At 39.9% G+C, this 15,869-nt stretch overlaps 1 protein-coding gene across 1 annotated transcript in view; it reads right to left on the bottom strand.

Annotated features, from left to right (window-relative positions):
• STMN2 (stathmin 2) overlaps positions 1-15,869 on the bottom strand; it is a 59,323-nt gene that overhangs the window by 22,622 nt on the left and 20,832 nt on the right. Inside the window, exons 2-3 of the mRNA XM_069601063.1 lie at positions 6,982-7,077; positions 2,078-2,250 (exon numbers count right to left, since the gene is read on the bottom strand). Coding sequence (XP_069457164.1) covers positions 2,078-2,250; positions 6,982-7,077 — 269 coding nt within the window. The remainder of the gene's footprint in view (positions 1-2,077; positions 2,251-6,981; positions 7,078-15,869) is intronic.

Here is a 15,869-nt window from a genome sequence, read left to right as displayed (position 1 = left end):
ATTTTGGGTTAGTCACTTAGTTTCCTCCTTTTGAAATCCAACTGTATAACAACAGCAATTGGCCAAATACGATAAATGATATCTAAAGAAATACTCATTGGATGTTAAGAGAACTTCATGAGTAAAAACTGAAATTGTGATCAGGATTGACACAATATAGGAAGACTTTCCAACTATAAAGGTTAAGACAAAAAGTAGTTTTGGGTTCAGAAAATTTAATCTAGGATTTACAATCTTTAACTGTTGTTATTTGATGATATATGGCAACCCACCCCAGTACTCCTGACTGGAGAACTCCATGGACAGAAGAGCCTGGAGGGCTACAGTCCATAGAGTCTCAAAGGGTCAGATACAACTGAGCGACTTAGCACACACGCACAGGTAAGTGTGTGTATTTGTGTGATTGTGTGAATATGTAGGTATATATAAGCACACAAACACACACACACATTTGGGTTTGCTCTGCATTCCCTGTTAGAGAATTTTTAGGAAAAGCGCTATCTTCATTTTCTTTGTAGGTATACAACACAGAAGTGTTTAATTTATTGGCTGACTTTTTACAAGCATCTAAATGAAATTTAAAATTATTATAAATGCCATTCCCAGTCACATCCTAAGAGCATGCATGCAGCATATTCTTAGTGACATGGTTCTAAAAATGTCCCATGATAAAGTCAGTGAAAAGTACAACATAGTAATTTCATTTGAATTAATCAAGAGCATCTTGATGGGATGGACTTCCATAATCACAAAACTGGTACACCCATATTCAAGCATAATTTCTGTCTCTATGTACGTAGTCCTTGGGGTTTCTGAATGTCTTCCATTTTTAATACCCTTGGCTTTTTTTTTTTAAATTCAGCCGATTGTGGAAAATTAAAGATTTAGTTCTGTAAGATAAAGCTCTTGGATACAAATAAACACCAATGGAAAAAAGAGAAAAAATGCCATCAAGGCTTAGATATGAGTACAGGAAGATACTCATAGATTCCAGAGAGCATACTGATCTTGGATTAACCAACTTTAAGGACAGGGACTGAAGCCTAGGGGACAGGGGCAAGCCCTGGGGGTGAACAGCATTTCTGGGCAGGAAACATCTCAGCGGGGTTATCTGGTGCTTTTTGGTTCTGAGGAAAACCATCCATGACGCAGACTCTGAAAAGGAGGACTCAACACTTTGGCCCCTCGCCCCATGCAACCCCTGGAGGCGCCTTATCTAAGGCTGTGCTTTCCTGACAGTGAGGATAGGCTAAGGCAGGGAGACTTTTATCAAAAGGGACCCAAGATAGGGAAAGGGCACTAAAGCATTGAAATTCAGTGTCTGAGACCTTTGCTTTTAACTACCCTCAAAGCAGCAGATTTTACTTGAACTAGTGGCAACCCACTCCAGTGTTCTTGTCTGGAGAATCCCAGGGATGGGGGAGCCTGGTGGGCTGCCATCTATGGGGTCACACAGAGTTGGACACGATTGAAGTGACTTAGCAGTAGCAGCAGCAGCAGTCTGGATCTATGTCTAGAAGACCTACATGTGTTGGAATGCTGCAGGTTCAGGCATCACTGTCTTTTGGAACTTCTGCTAGAAGTGTGTGTGTGTGTGTGTGTGTGTAAGACGAGGGGGCAGGGAAGGGAAAGAGCAGCAGAGAGAGAAGGTTAAGAAGGGAGAGCAGAATTTAAAAACCTATGGATATTGAAGCTCCAACTAAAATCTTAATTTATCCACTTAAAAAGTAACTGTAATAGATAGCAGAACTATATGCAACTTTGTTCTGTATTTTCCAGTGTTAAATAAGTGTTAGTCCACTCAGTCATGTCCAATACTTTGTGATCCAGCAGCCTATAAACCTCCAGGCTCTTCTGTCCATGAGACTTCCCAGGCAAGAATACTGGAGTGGGGCAACCATGCCCTTCTCCAGGGGATCTTCTTGACCCAGGGATTGAACCTGGGTCTCCTGCATTGCAGGCAGATTCTTAACTGCCTAAGCCACCAGGGAAGCCCTCTATTTCCCAAGTCTCCTATAAATGTGTTATTATACTTTCATAATTTAAAAAACAAACAAAAAACCTATGGAAAAGTTACCTTTCTTCTTTCCTCTGCAGCCTCCAGTTTTTTCTGGATCTCCTCCAGGGACAGGTCTTTCTTCTTGGGAGAAGCTAAAGTTCGTGGAGCTTCTGAGATGGGAGATGGTGGTTTTAAGATCAGCTCAAAAGCCTGGCCAGAGGCACGCTTGTTGATTTGCTTCACTTCCATATCTGAGAGATGAATATTTGAGAAGGTTAAGCATACAGAATACAGGCACACATTTACTTAAATAATTTGCACTCTGGCAGCTAAAAGTGGCCTTGTCATTCTGATGAAGATGAATAAAATGCTACATGTGATCATTTGCTCTACCTTGTTTTGCACATATAAGATCTCTTTCTTTAGTATATTTAAGGATCTATTTTAACTGATCAAATACTTACAGTGTTAGGAAATTCAACACTGTCCATAGGGAGTTAAAGCATGGTAGGCATGCCCAGAAAAAAGTTAGCCTGACTCAGTTTTAAACTAAACTTTATTTTCCTTTTGAATAAACACGAGCCTCATATGAAAATCAAGTAGCTCTGATTAAGGTTTATTTATTTTTTTGGAAATCATCTTAGTTGGAAACATTTGGAAACATAGTTGGAAACTCATTAATGAGGAAAATAGCAAAGTTCTCCAGTTCTCACACCTAATCCTATGGTTGGGAATCACAGGAAGGAGCTGGGTTAAAACCAATAGAGCTCCCTGAATGGTTGGAAATACTGGGTTGGCTAAAAAGTTTGTTTGCGGTTTTCTGTACAATGTTACTGAAAATCCCAAACAAACATTTTGGCCAACACAATATTCAACCTATTCAAGGCTAATGTGCAGGGTTTCCTACTGGTTTCTGTTTTGCCCTTCAGTGTGGCTGTTGATCTGAGCCATCAAGCATCATAACGTCAGCCCTGGGGAGGACATTGTCATGGGAGCCCCTGTCTTCAAGGTGCTTACACTCTAATGAAGACAGTAAGGCAGAGTCCCGTGGTAATGCCTTTGCTTGAACTTTGCTGCTACTTGGAATGCCTTTATCATTCCCCAGCTGTAGACAGGAGCCGGGGGGAAGAGGCATTGTGGTGGTTATCTAATTTATACACTCTGTACTTTTGAACAATATTTACATTCAATAACTGCATAATTGCATAATAATTCAATGGGAAAAAAACCTGAAAATAAATGCATAATATGATTCAAAATATAAAAATATAATTTATAAAATAAAATAGAGTGACAGCTAGCATCTGCTAGGACATTAATGCAATTACACATCTTATAGCTTAGTGAAATGTACTGATGTTAAAAAGCTAATTAGACAACTCTCTATCTCTTTTTTAGATGAGTGTTCTGATTTTCATCCCCAGACTGCATCCCTCTCATTTCAGCCCCCTGTTTCTTGTTCTGTCCTCTGGACCCACCCAGATTTAGGCTAGTCTCTGTTGAGCATCACCATCTTTCAAGTATTTGAAAATAGTTATGATCTTCCATTTCAACTTTTTCCCCAGGTTAAAACATTCTCAGTGCCCCCAAATGACACTGTTTTTAGATCCTTACTGCTACATCACTCCCTAACTTCACAGGGCTTCCTAATTTATTAATGTCCCTTGAAAACTGTGGCAACCAAGCTGGCCAGGTTTCCAGGCAAGTTCTGACTAGAGCAGAGCAAAGAAGAAATATCCCTTCTCTTGATGTGACTATTAGCTTCCATTAAATTCTTTCAGCAATCCGATTAGTGTATTTTGAGGTTGTGGTCTACAGCGACCCCAGGTGAACAGGAACTGAACTTATTTAGATCCTATGAATGTTAACAGATCATATGTGTACGCTTGGTTGCTAATCATGTCTCTTTGTGACCCCATGGGCTGTAGCCCACCAGGCTCCTCTGTTCGCGGGATTCTCCAGGCAAGAGTACTGGAGTGGGCTGCCATTTCCTTCTCCAGGGGGTCTACGCGACCCAGGGATTGAACCTGCCTCTCTCTGCATTGGCAGGCATGTCTTTACCACAAGTACCACCTGGGAAGTCGCTCATACAGACAAAGTCAGTTCAATAAGTATATTAAAAATGATGTGGGTTTTTTTCACAATTATAAACATATTCAAAATCTTTGTGCAGGCATCCAAATTTGTACTTATACTCTAAGTACAATTCTATAAAAAATACGAAAACTGACGGAAAAGGATTTTAAGAGAACAGCGGCAAACAAAAATCACTTGTCTGATAAACTGATGGAATTTTAAATGGATAGAGTTAGAGACTCCAAAATCAGAACTGCCTGAATTTGCATCCATATAGCGATCCCTGGGTCAGGAATATCCTCTGGAGAAGGGAATGGCAGTCTACTCCAGTACTCTTGCCTAGAGAGTCCCATGGACAGAGGAGCCTGGCAGGCTACAGTCCATGGGATCGCAAAGAGTCAGACATGACTGAGCGACTAACACTTTCATTTTCACTTTCAGCCAAGATGAAACCCAGGAATCCTCTTCAACAAGGCCAATTTATATTGCTCTATCAGAACGCAACTAGTCATTCTTACTAGGCGTGGGATACTGGGAAGATGAATTCACTTCTTTAAGTTCTTTTTTCCTCATATAAAAGAAGCAGATGAAAAGCACCTTTCTCACAAGACCATGGTGAAATTAAAAGATAAAGGTTACTTGTCCAAACCAGTCAAATTACATACATTAAATGTGTGTAGCCTTTCGTATGTTACTTCAATATAGCGGTTAAAAAAAATTAAATTGTGAACATGTTCCAAAAAGATTTATAAAGGATACTAAATGTAAAGCACCTTTACAAATTTAAACAATTCTTCTTATTATTAATTCTTATTATAATGTTGGTCTACAGTAAATGCTTGTTATAATGTTGTCTACAATAAATATTATCCAGTACAGAAACACAAGGCAAGGTTAAAGACTTTGGGAATTTGAAATTCTCTACCAATTCTTTAAGGAAATAGTACAGGAGCTATGGTGAACTGTCTTTCTGACTTCTAAGACTCAGCTTATATACAACTTCTGATTTTCATTTCGCCTCTCCAATCCCTAAGCAGGCAGACACCATCACTCTTCTGCGTCCTACCAGTAAATGTGTATAACCTCTGTCTCATCCGCACTGTGCTCCACTCACTGGCTATCTGTGTGCTGTAGTTCTCTCCAAGGCCATGAGTGCCTGGAAGAGGCCCTTAGCCGTACTTGTCATTGGCACCTTCCTGAGCCACAGTCATCACTGAAGCCCCAGCCACAACACATGGTGACATATTAGTGCCTCAGAAGAGCAGTCCAGTGTATTTGCTGACTGCATGGACTTATACAAAGTCAGCATGGGCCTGCCTGCTAATGAGAATTTTGGTTGGAAGCTGAAACTTTTTTGCATGAAAGGCATTCCCTTGTGAAACAGTTAATTCATATTCATGATGCTTATGCCATGATAGAATCAGTTTGGAAGAAAAGCTCCTTTGAGTCCTGGAATATTTTAAAGGCATAGAAGCAGTTAACTGTCATAGATCCCTTCGCCTTACCTGTAATGTATTTCCTTACATACACGGAAAAGAAAAAATTGTCATGAGCCAAACAGGTAGCCAAACATCCCTCATTTTTACTACACATGTAACAGCACCAAACATTTTGATAAATGGACAGAATTAAGTGAAGTTGGGCTTCTCGGGTGGTGTTGGTGGTAAATAATTTGTCTGCTAATGCAGGAGATGCAAGAGACGTGGGTTTGATCCCTGGGTCAGGAAGATCCTCTGGAGAAGGACACGGCAGCCCACTCCAGTACTCTTGCCTGGGAAATCCCATGGACAGAGGAGGCTGACGGGCTATGGTCCATGGGGTCGCAAAGAGTGGGACATGACTGCTCCGAACACATATACATCACATCAAGTGAAGATGGTATTGTTGATAATGACAGCTACCATTCTGAATGCTTACAAGAGGACAGGCTCTGTGCTAAACATGAAACCATTTAAATGCCACAAACTCGCATTAAACCATTTAAAACACTCCACAAAAACACTGGTAGGAAGATACTAGGGTTAAAAAAGGCTCAAAGAATCTGAGTTACCTGCCCAAGGTCAGGCAGATAGTGGTAGAACCAGGATGGTCATCAGACTACCAAAAGGTTTTCACTGCAAAATAAGGTTCATAGCTATGCCAATCATTCAGGATTTTCATTTAAAACCCTCTTTATCTGGACTTCAGTCATAAGTCAGTTTTATTATTGGAATGTATTAGGTTGTTGAGATGCATACAGAAAATATGGGGATTTTATAAAGACCTCAGGTACTAAATTGTTTCTGTCGTGTCTGACTCTTTGCAATGCCATGGACTATAGACTACAAGGCTCCTCTGTCCACAGGATTTCCATGGACAGAGGAGCAATAATACTCCAAGCAATAATACTGGAGTGAGTTGCCATGTCCTTCTCCAGGGGATCTTCCCAACCCAGGAATCAAACCCACGTCTTTTATGTCTCCCGTATTGGCGCTAGCGCCACCTGAGAAACCCTCATAAAGACTACATTAAAGCATAAACTGTTGGTGGCTGATTTTCTTTCCCGAGTTTTCTAACTATAAAGCATTTTCTTGCAAACAGTGATCTTCTCTAATTATAGCTTAGTGTATTATGTTATTTGCAAAGAGAAGCTTCGAACATATTGTGGATATTGATATGCTGGATAAGATGGCTAATAACAGCTCAGCCATCTTTCTTAAGAGACATTAATGTGCTGTTATTAGCATCAAACTCATATTGTTTTCAGCAAATAGCAATCAATAAGACCCATTAGCTAGATCCGGCAAGTCAATAGTAAGATCTACAAAATATTGATTTCATTATATGAGGAGCTGTGAGAGAGAAACAACCACATCCAAGCTTTTTAAGCTGGTCCAGCCAGCAGGGGCATTTTGTAGGCAACTCACCATCGTAAGTGTAGATGTTGATGTTGCGAGGTTCCGGGTAGAAGCAAGAGCAGATCAGGGACAGCATGGACAGTTCCTTCATTTTTTCCTTGTAGGCTGAAACAAACAGCTCAAGATTAGTATCTCTCATTTCCTGAATTTCCTCTGAATGCTTCGTTTCACCTGAATAATTGTTATTATTATATATTGTTATTATTATATTCTACTCCTGTAGAATCAATGTTGGTAGGGACTCTCACAAATTCGATGGAAACAGAACTCTGAGGTGCATATTTCTTATTACAGAGGACATAAAAGGCAAATTACTGCAGGTTAGATAAGAAGTGAGGGGAAGGGAGCTAAAGAAAGAAAGGCAGAAGGAATTGAGATCCCGAAAGGTAGGAGGGAGAGACAGGACAGATATGGAGGAAACGGAAACAGACAAAATGGACAGAGATAGGTGCATTCTATACACGTGTGCGCAGGTCTGTTGTATATAAGTCAGTTTCAGGAGGTGTGCTTTGTTAAATCTGGATGGCCACATATTCATTTGGGAAGAGGCAGAGAACTCATCAGGACCATTACTAAGCAAATACATGCTCCAGGGAACAGTGTTGCTGCCTTCTCTTCATCCCCAAGTGCACTTTCATTTATCTCCCTCTTTCCACAAAACAACAAAGCTGGATCGGAGATCTGCTAAGGATCTCCCTTCTTCTCTGCACACTCAGTTCGAATGCCAAGCAGCTGCAGGGATTCGGACCTCCTTCCTCCTTCACCCCTCCCAACCCCCATTTCATTTTTCCCTTTTCCCCTCAAGAAACCTCCTGCCTAGGTGACCGTGGGGGCCTCTTATCACTGTTAGCCATCACTGAGACAACAGATGGTGATAAGGAGGTGGGATTCTCTAACCTTTGTTGATTCTTAATTCTCAAGAATAATAAATTAAGGAAAATGAAAGAAGAATCATAGAGAGACTTTGTTCACTAACTTATGAGAACATATAAACAGATGGTGAGGTCCTAACATATTGAACCTCACAGGGAGCTAGAGCCTCTTGGCAGGGTCTTCTGATGGTTATGCAACCCATGGGAGAGAAGTACCTTGGGAAGGTGAGAACTCGCAGAAGATTGTTTGGGCATTATTGCCAGGTGCATCTGTAGTTAGCCAGTAGAAAATAGATTCAATATCTGGATGCTTTAGAGATACACAAATTTAGGTTGGGAAGGTTCTAAGAGATCATTTAGTCAACTGTCCACCCACCTTACCATTAATTTTGCAGATGAAATGGACCACAGAGGCTGACATCATATATGACTAGTGACAAAGTTGGGGTCTTGAGAAAATGTAGTAAATCAAGGTCTTAAGATTGCCAAGAGGTTTCTAGCTCTACTTTCAAGATGAGGTTCAGTGTGTCGAGAGGGCTAGATACACTAGTAGAATAGTCCAGGCAAGAATACTGGAGTGGGTAGCCATTCCCTTCTCCAGGGGATCTCCCCAAACCAGGGATCGAACCTGGATCTCCTGCACTGTAGGCAGATTCTTTACCATCTGAGCCACCAGGGAAGCCTTGTGAACCACATACAAAGGTCAAATATTGCCATATTGCATATGGTGCAACCTAACACATCCTGAGCCTCTGTCTAAAAGAATTTCCTTCCCTATTTAGTTTATTTCCTTAAAATAAGTAACACAATTTGCCTTGTACCAAAACAGTTCTGCTAATACCTATTCTCTGAGATTTTATTGAATGCCTTTGGAATTTTAGAAGGCTGAAACCATATGTCTTTGTTTTATGTGTCTATTTAGTTAATAAAAGTAGGTCCCTTAAAAAGGTTCAAGCCAATCTTCACATGGATGTTCACTGTGAATCATAGTATCAGATAAGAACATTCTGTGGTTTAATGTGTATAATTCCATGAACTGATTAAAACCAAACAGCAAGGCTTTGCAGCTTGTAAGGTTTTTAGTAAGAGGATGCCGTATGGTATCTGAAATACTTTACAGAATGAAACACATATTAGAAGCACATGTTAAAGATATCAACCTCATTAGGGAAGGACAATCCAAAAGCAAAATAAAAGATACTTTGTCTCATAGGAAAGGGAACCCTCCTACACTGTTGGTGGGGATGTAAACTAGTGCAGCCAGTATAGAAAACAGTATGGAGTGTCCTTAAAAAAACTAGAAAATGAGCTACCATATGATCCAGCAATCCCTCTCTTGGGCATATATTCAGAAAAGATGAAAACTCTAAATTGGAAAGATACATGCACCCCAATGTTCACAGTAACACTATTCATAATAGCCAAGGCATAGAAACAACCCAAGTTCCCATCAAATATATATATGTATTATATATTGTTCCCATAATATATTATATATATAATAAAAGAGAATGATATATTACCATTCTCAGCAACATAGATAGACCTAGAGAATATCAAACTAAGTACAGTCAGTCAGACAGAGAAAGACAAATATTACATGATATCACTTTCATGTGGAACCTAAAAAATAATACAAATGAATCTATATCCAAAACAGAAACAGACTCATAGACAGAAAACACACTTACAGTTACCAAAGTGGAAAGGAATTGGGGCCAGGGATAAATTATAAGTATGGAATTAACAGGTACAAACTACTACACATAAAACAGATAAGCAACAAGGCTTTACTGTATGGCACAGGGAAAAATATTCAATATCTTGTAACAACCTATAATGGAAAGTAATCTGAAAAAAATATAATGGAATCACTTTGTTGTACACCTGAAACTAACACAATATTGTAAATCAACTATACTTCAATAAAAAAAAAAGGCTTTCCTTTTTATAGCGGTAATAGATTAAAGGTGTAGAAGAAAAAGATTTTCTGCAAAAGAAAACACTCTTCACCATCAGTCCTTGGTTTCTTGGAAATGCAGTTCACGAATTTTCAGTAAGGTCACTCACTGCTCTAATTGTGCTTGATATGAGTGTACACGTTGTCAGGAACCAACACCTTTGGTGCCCATGGGTAATGTATAACTGTGACCCATAGAAACGCTGTTTTTCCTACTCTGAGGTGGTCTGGGGACAACCCCAGTTGTTATCTGTGGGTGATTTCTTTCTTGTGTGGGATTTCTTCAATAGCATCCTTCTTTTTCACTGGGGTATAGTAGCTTTACAACGTTGTTAGTTTCCGCTGTAAATTTAAGTGAATCAGCTATATCTGTACAGATATTCCCTCCCTTTTGGGCCTCCCTCCCACCCACATCTAGATCATCACAGAGCACCGAACTGAGCTCCCTGCTGTATACAGTAGGTTCCCACTAGCTACCTGCTTTACACATGACAGTGCACTTTATTTTTAAAAAATCAGGACCTGTGACTCTACATGGTGTGATTGACTCTGTCTATTTCACTTCTATAGTTGCTCTGAATCCTAAAGTGAAAGTGAAGTTGCTCAGTCGTGTCCGACTCTTTGCGACCCGATGGACTGTAGCCTATCAGGCTCCTCCGTCCATGGGATTTTCCAGGCAAGAGTGCTGGAGTGGATTGCCATTTCTTTCTCCAGGGGATCTTCCCGACCCTGGAATCGAACCCGGGTCTGCCGCATTGCAGGCAGACGCTTTATCGTCTGAGCCACCAGGGAAACCCATCTGAATCCTAGGCAACCGCTTAAGCCAGTTGAAACCACACCCGAGGAAATTCTGATTGCTGCCAGGTAGCAAAGTAAGTAAGTGTTAGTTGCTCAGTCGTGCCCGACTCTGCGACTGCAGCCCACCAGGCTTCTCTGTCCATGAGATGTTCCAGGCAAGGATACTGGAGTGGGTTGCCATCTCCTTCACCAGAGGATCTTCCCAACCCAGGGATCAAACCTGGGTCTCCTGCACTGCAGGCAGATTCTTTACCGACTGAGCTACAAGGTAGCAAAGGCAGACTGTGAAGATAGGTCTCTTCCTCCCTTGCTGTATTACCCACACTTTCCCCTAGGTGGCACTGCCCTTTCTAATCCTCTCCTCTCATCTACATCCTTCCCAAGATCTCAATCTCCATTCAGATCCCGGCTCCTCACTGTTTCCCTCTCTTAGGGCCGCTATTCACAGTGATCTCCTATTGTCCTTAGTAGGCTGTAATACCTAACCTTTATTATATTGCTCTACTTGATTATATACTGCTTAGGCTCCATTATATACTGGAAGGACTGATGCTGAAGCTGAAGCTCCAGTACTTTGGCCACCTGATGCAAAGAACCGACTCATTGGAAAAGACCCTGATGCTGGGAAAGATTGGAGGCAGGAGGAGAATGGGGTGGCAGAGAATGAGATGGTTAGATAACATCTCTGGCTCAGTGGACACAATTAGAGCCAACTCTGGGCTTTCCAGGTGGTGCTAGTGGTAAACAACCTGCTTGCCAATGCAGGAGACATAAAAGACACTGGGTTTGATCCCTGGGTCAGAGATATCCCCTCAAGGAGGAAATGGCAACCCACTCCAGTATCTTTGCTTGGAGAATCCTCTGGACAGAGGAACCTGGCAGGCTATAGTCCATGGGGTTGCAGAGTCGGAGATGACTTAGCAACTGAACAACAGCAAGACTCCTGCATTACTCGTTTTTGATGTGTACTTTTTGTTTACTAAACTAAGCTCTTTAAAGGCAAATGTTGCATCTTACTCATTTATAAACTAATTTACAGCATAGTCCTGAATAGAACAGAAAGCAGTTGCTTTGTGAATCATTGTTGGCTATTTTGCTCATTGATTTTGAATGTCTCTCAATTAAAAAGTATTTATGGTCACTATCCATGGTCAACAGTTTCTGTGAGGCATTATGGAATTACAAGGAGATATAGTATATGTGTCCTCATTTTTAAGGAGCTTTCAAGTCAGGGAAGTGAAGTATACAGATGTGAAAAGCAATAGTGTGAAAGTGAACATGTTAGTTGCTCAGTCGTATCTGACTCTTTGTGACCCCATGGACTGTAGCCCACCAGGCTCCTCTGCCCATGGAATTCTCTAGGCTAGTATACTGGAGTGGGTTGCCATTCCCTTTTCCAGAGGATCTTCCCAACCCAGGGATCTAACCCTGTTCTCCTTCATTGCAGGCAGATTCTTTACCATCTGAGCCACCAGGGAAGCTAAAAAGCGATAGAAACACATGCAAAATAAGTTAAGTGTCAAATAGAGGCACAGATAATTCATATTAGAAATTCAGAAGAACCTCCAAGTCCTGGGTTTGTGGAGAGGGTGGTCAGGAATGACTTTATCGTTAGAGTTGCTGGATTTAAAGCAAATAAAAATATCAACATCTAGTTAAGTTTTAATCTAAATATTGCATGGGATATACCGAAAGCCATTCTATGCTTTTCTAATATTTAACTTTAACTGATTATCTTGTATTTTATTGGGTTCACCAAAAAGCTTATTTGGGTTTTTCCATAACAAGTTCCCAAATGAACTTTCTGACCAACCCAATATATGGCGGTCAGAGCCAAGTGGACTGTAATTGTAAGCCTGAGAAGAGAAGAGAGAAACAAAGAAGAGAGAAGGCAAGTTTATTATTGTTGACATGGAAATGGTCTTCTAAAGAGACCATATGGAAAACTTTTATGGGTGGAACAGTGAGTTCACTTAAGGATGAATGACTCAGCTCATTCCAGGGAGCATCATTCACTTCCTAATCTTTGTGAATGGCGTCCTCCGTGTTTCAGTACATAGCCTTCTCAAAGACTATGCCACAAAGGGGTGTTAGAAGTTGTGCCCTGATCATAAGTCTTCTTTGAGGTCAGTTGTATGCCAGGATGTGGGTAAGATGTTTTGAATTTTTGCTCATGTGAAAGGATTGTTGTGACTTAAAACATTATGTTTATATTAAAACAAACATGAATATATACTAAAACGTTGGTATTTTAAGAATTTTAAATGTGTAAATTTAAAAGAAATTTGAACGTGAGAGTTTGATCCCACCCTTAGGAATATTTGTGTGAGAAAGTTGAGCAGCACAGAGTTGGCATTGGGTTGATTTTCTGTAAATTCTCGTTTGCCTGTGTCGCTCTGGTTTAAGCCCATTAATGACATCCTCTTTCATGGCTGGAAAATTTGTCTGTTACAAGTGATCCTAGCAATAGGTAGCCGTTGAACATTTTGAAAGTGGGATTACCTGATGAAAGGTTCTTCTTAGATCTATTTGGCCATTTTATTCAGGAAAGACACCAGGAGACACACTGAATAAAGTTAAGAAACAACGGAATAAAGTTCAGTAGAGAATGCAGTGTGACTTTGGGAAATGGTAAAGCAGAGGAAAAGGAAAGAGAAGATGCAAGGGATTTTATGAAAGGTGAATTGATAGAAATTTGGAGTCAAGGGTAGAGGGAAGAGAGTGAGAGAGCCTCATGGCTGGGTAGCCAAGGGAAGCTTTCCAGAGAAAGTGTTGCTAAAACTGAGTTCAGTAAGATAAGTTGGCTTTGCAGAAAACAGACCATGGGTGGAAGTACTGAAATATACATAATTTGGATAAACTTTTTATTACCAATAAAACAAATCCCAAGCAAGTGCAAATGCTAGTAGAAACATGTTATTAAGATTTCACTATTGAAATTTCACCCTTTGAATTGACAATCATTTCCTTCATTGGTTTTTGGAAGTCAGCATATATTAATCTTTTCACTACACTCAACACCAGAGTGTGCATGCTTGTAAGGATGTAGGCGGAGGTAGGTAATTCCATATAATAGCTTTCACTGTTGGCTGCATTTGCTATTAACTATTAATGTTTTCAAGTAAGTGAATTTCTCTAGTAAATTCATTTAAAATTCAACCCACATGATGTATAATGATTTTATAGCAATATCCACTTAAGCTAATGGTGTATGAACACGTAGTTTTTCCATTTTTTCCAAGTGGCTACAATGAACTCTGAATAATAGCAATGTGTATGCTAAGTCACTTCACTCATGTCTGATGACTCTTTCTGACCCCATGGACTGTGGCCTGCCGACTCTTCTGTCCACAGGATTTCCCAGGCAAGAATACTGGAATGGGTTGCCACTTCCTTCTCCAGGGGATCTTCCTGACCCAGGGATCGAACCTGGGTCACCCGCATTGCAGGGAGATTCTTTACTGTCTGAGCCACCAGGGAAGCAGGTGGTAAAGAATCTGCCTGCAGTGCAGGAGACCTGGGTTCAGTCCCTGGGTTGGGAACATACAGCATATAAATTATGTATGTATAAAATCATTTTTCCCATTCTTCTAAATGTATATCAGACTCCAACCCTTTGCCTAAACTTTAAATACATGTTAATTTTATACATATTGTGTTTCAACAAGAAAATAATGTATATTATTCATGGCAATATACCACATTGTTTTTGAAAGGTCCAAATAATTAAAAATGAGTTTTTAAGAAATGTTCAGTTTTGTATTTCACCTGGGTGGTGTGGGAGTGGCCATAAATATGACTTCTCATACTCACTTTGTTATTTGACTTGGACAAAAATATCAATTGCTTACTCATTCTGAGAAAAATTTTATTTGACTTCTCAGTTTTGGCCAATGCTGAGTGTAAAATAAAGTGATATGTATTAGACTTCCTATTAATATATGAATGATAGTTATGGAATGCTCTGGAAATATCATTTATATACTATTTTGGGAAGAAATACTTCATAATCTCTGAATGGGCTGCTTGTCTGTGTTGCCACAGAACAGTGTTCTTAACATCTGTATGAACACAGTCATTCAGGGCATTGACCACCTGACTATGGAGCTGGGTTTCAGGGGCTCTGATGAAGGATGCTCAGGGTCTGTTAGCACCTTCCTTTCTTCCTTTCCTTTCTCATGTTTCCCTGTGATCATCTTAGTCCAGCAAAGGTTTTTTTTTTTTTTTTGCAAGTCCTAAAATACACAACTTGGAGTCAATCTCAATTTCTTCTTTTGAAAGGTCTCTAGGCAGAAAGTAAAGGGCCAAGGTAGATGATATATATAATGTAGGATATAGTTCCCTAGCACTGGTTTCACAGCAAATATATTTGCATTGGTTTCTAAGAGCTTTCATTGACAACATTTTAAGTTTTCCAATTTGTTAGATATAAACAGTAAATTAAAAGTACCTCTTTCTTTGGGGGAAAAAAGCCTAGCATTTTCAGGTAGGGGCATCTTTAGAATCTGCAAATGGGGGTGACAGTTGTGGATATTCTTGGTAGTCCTCTGGGTGCTGGTGACACGGTTTCAATGACATAAGGGGAGAAACAGGGTCCTAGGCTAATCAGTTCTAAAAAGACTCAAGATTTATAACCACAATCATTAAACACCGAACCCACATTCTACCACTGATCTCCTAACTCTGTCTTTCTCTCTAGCCCTCCTATTTTCTAAGTCTTCAAATAGGTGAGAATCAGTTACCTATAAGCTTTTTTTTTTGATGCTTTACTCATGTCATAAATTAAGCTCCTGCTGCTCACTTTAACTTGATTTTGACCATATTGTGTGTGTGTGTTGTGTTTGGTAGTCTGATTGTTTTGGGGTCCTAGAGCCTCAGGTCAGATTATTTTCTAAAAGTCAAATCTATCATCCCATTTAGAAATACTTTCAAGAGCTCCATGACTGATTTTCCTATTGAAGGATGAAATGCATGAAAATGACTTTATTTAAAACATTTGCATACTATATTGGCTTCTATCTGGGCCCTAAAAAAACTTTGCTTGATGAATACATAATTGAGAACTTAACATTTACATGAAAAAGAAATCTCAGATTTTTCATGATCTATTTTAACATCCCAGAAGATCTCTGATATGAGGTAATGTTCTAGATATTTCTGCCATGATGATGTAATGCTAATTGGCTTAGTATAAATATGGATTCAGCTGGTATTTATTCCATGCACATCTCCCCATAAGAATTATGATCTCCTAAGCTATAATAGCC

The sequence above is a fragment of the Ovis canadensis genome, chromosome 9 (assembly GCF_042477335.2).
Source record: "Ovis canadensis isolate MfBH-ARS-UI-01 breed Bighorn chromosome 9, ARS-UI_OviCan_v2, whole genome shotgun sequence".
NCBI classification, from domain to species: Eukaryota; Metazoa; Chordata; class Mammalia; order Artiodactyla; family Bovidae; genus Ovis; species Ovis canadensis.
Note: the sequence above shows the minus strand (reverse complement) of the source record. Positions and strands in the feature narration are given on the sequence as shown.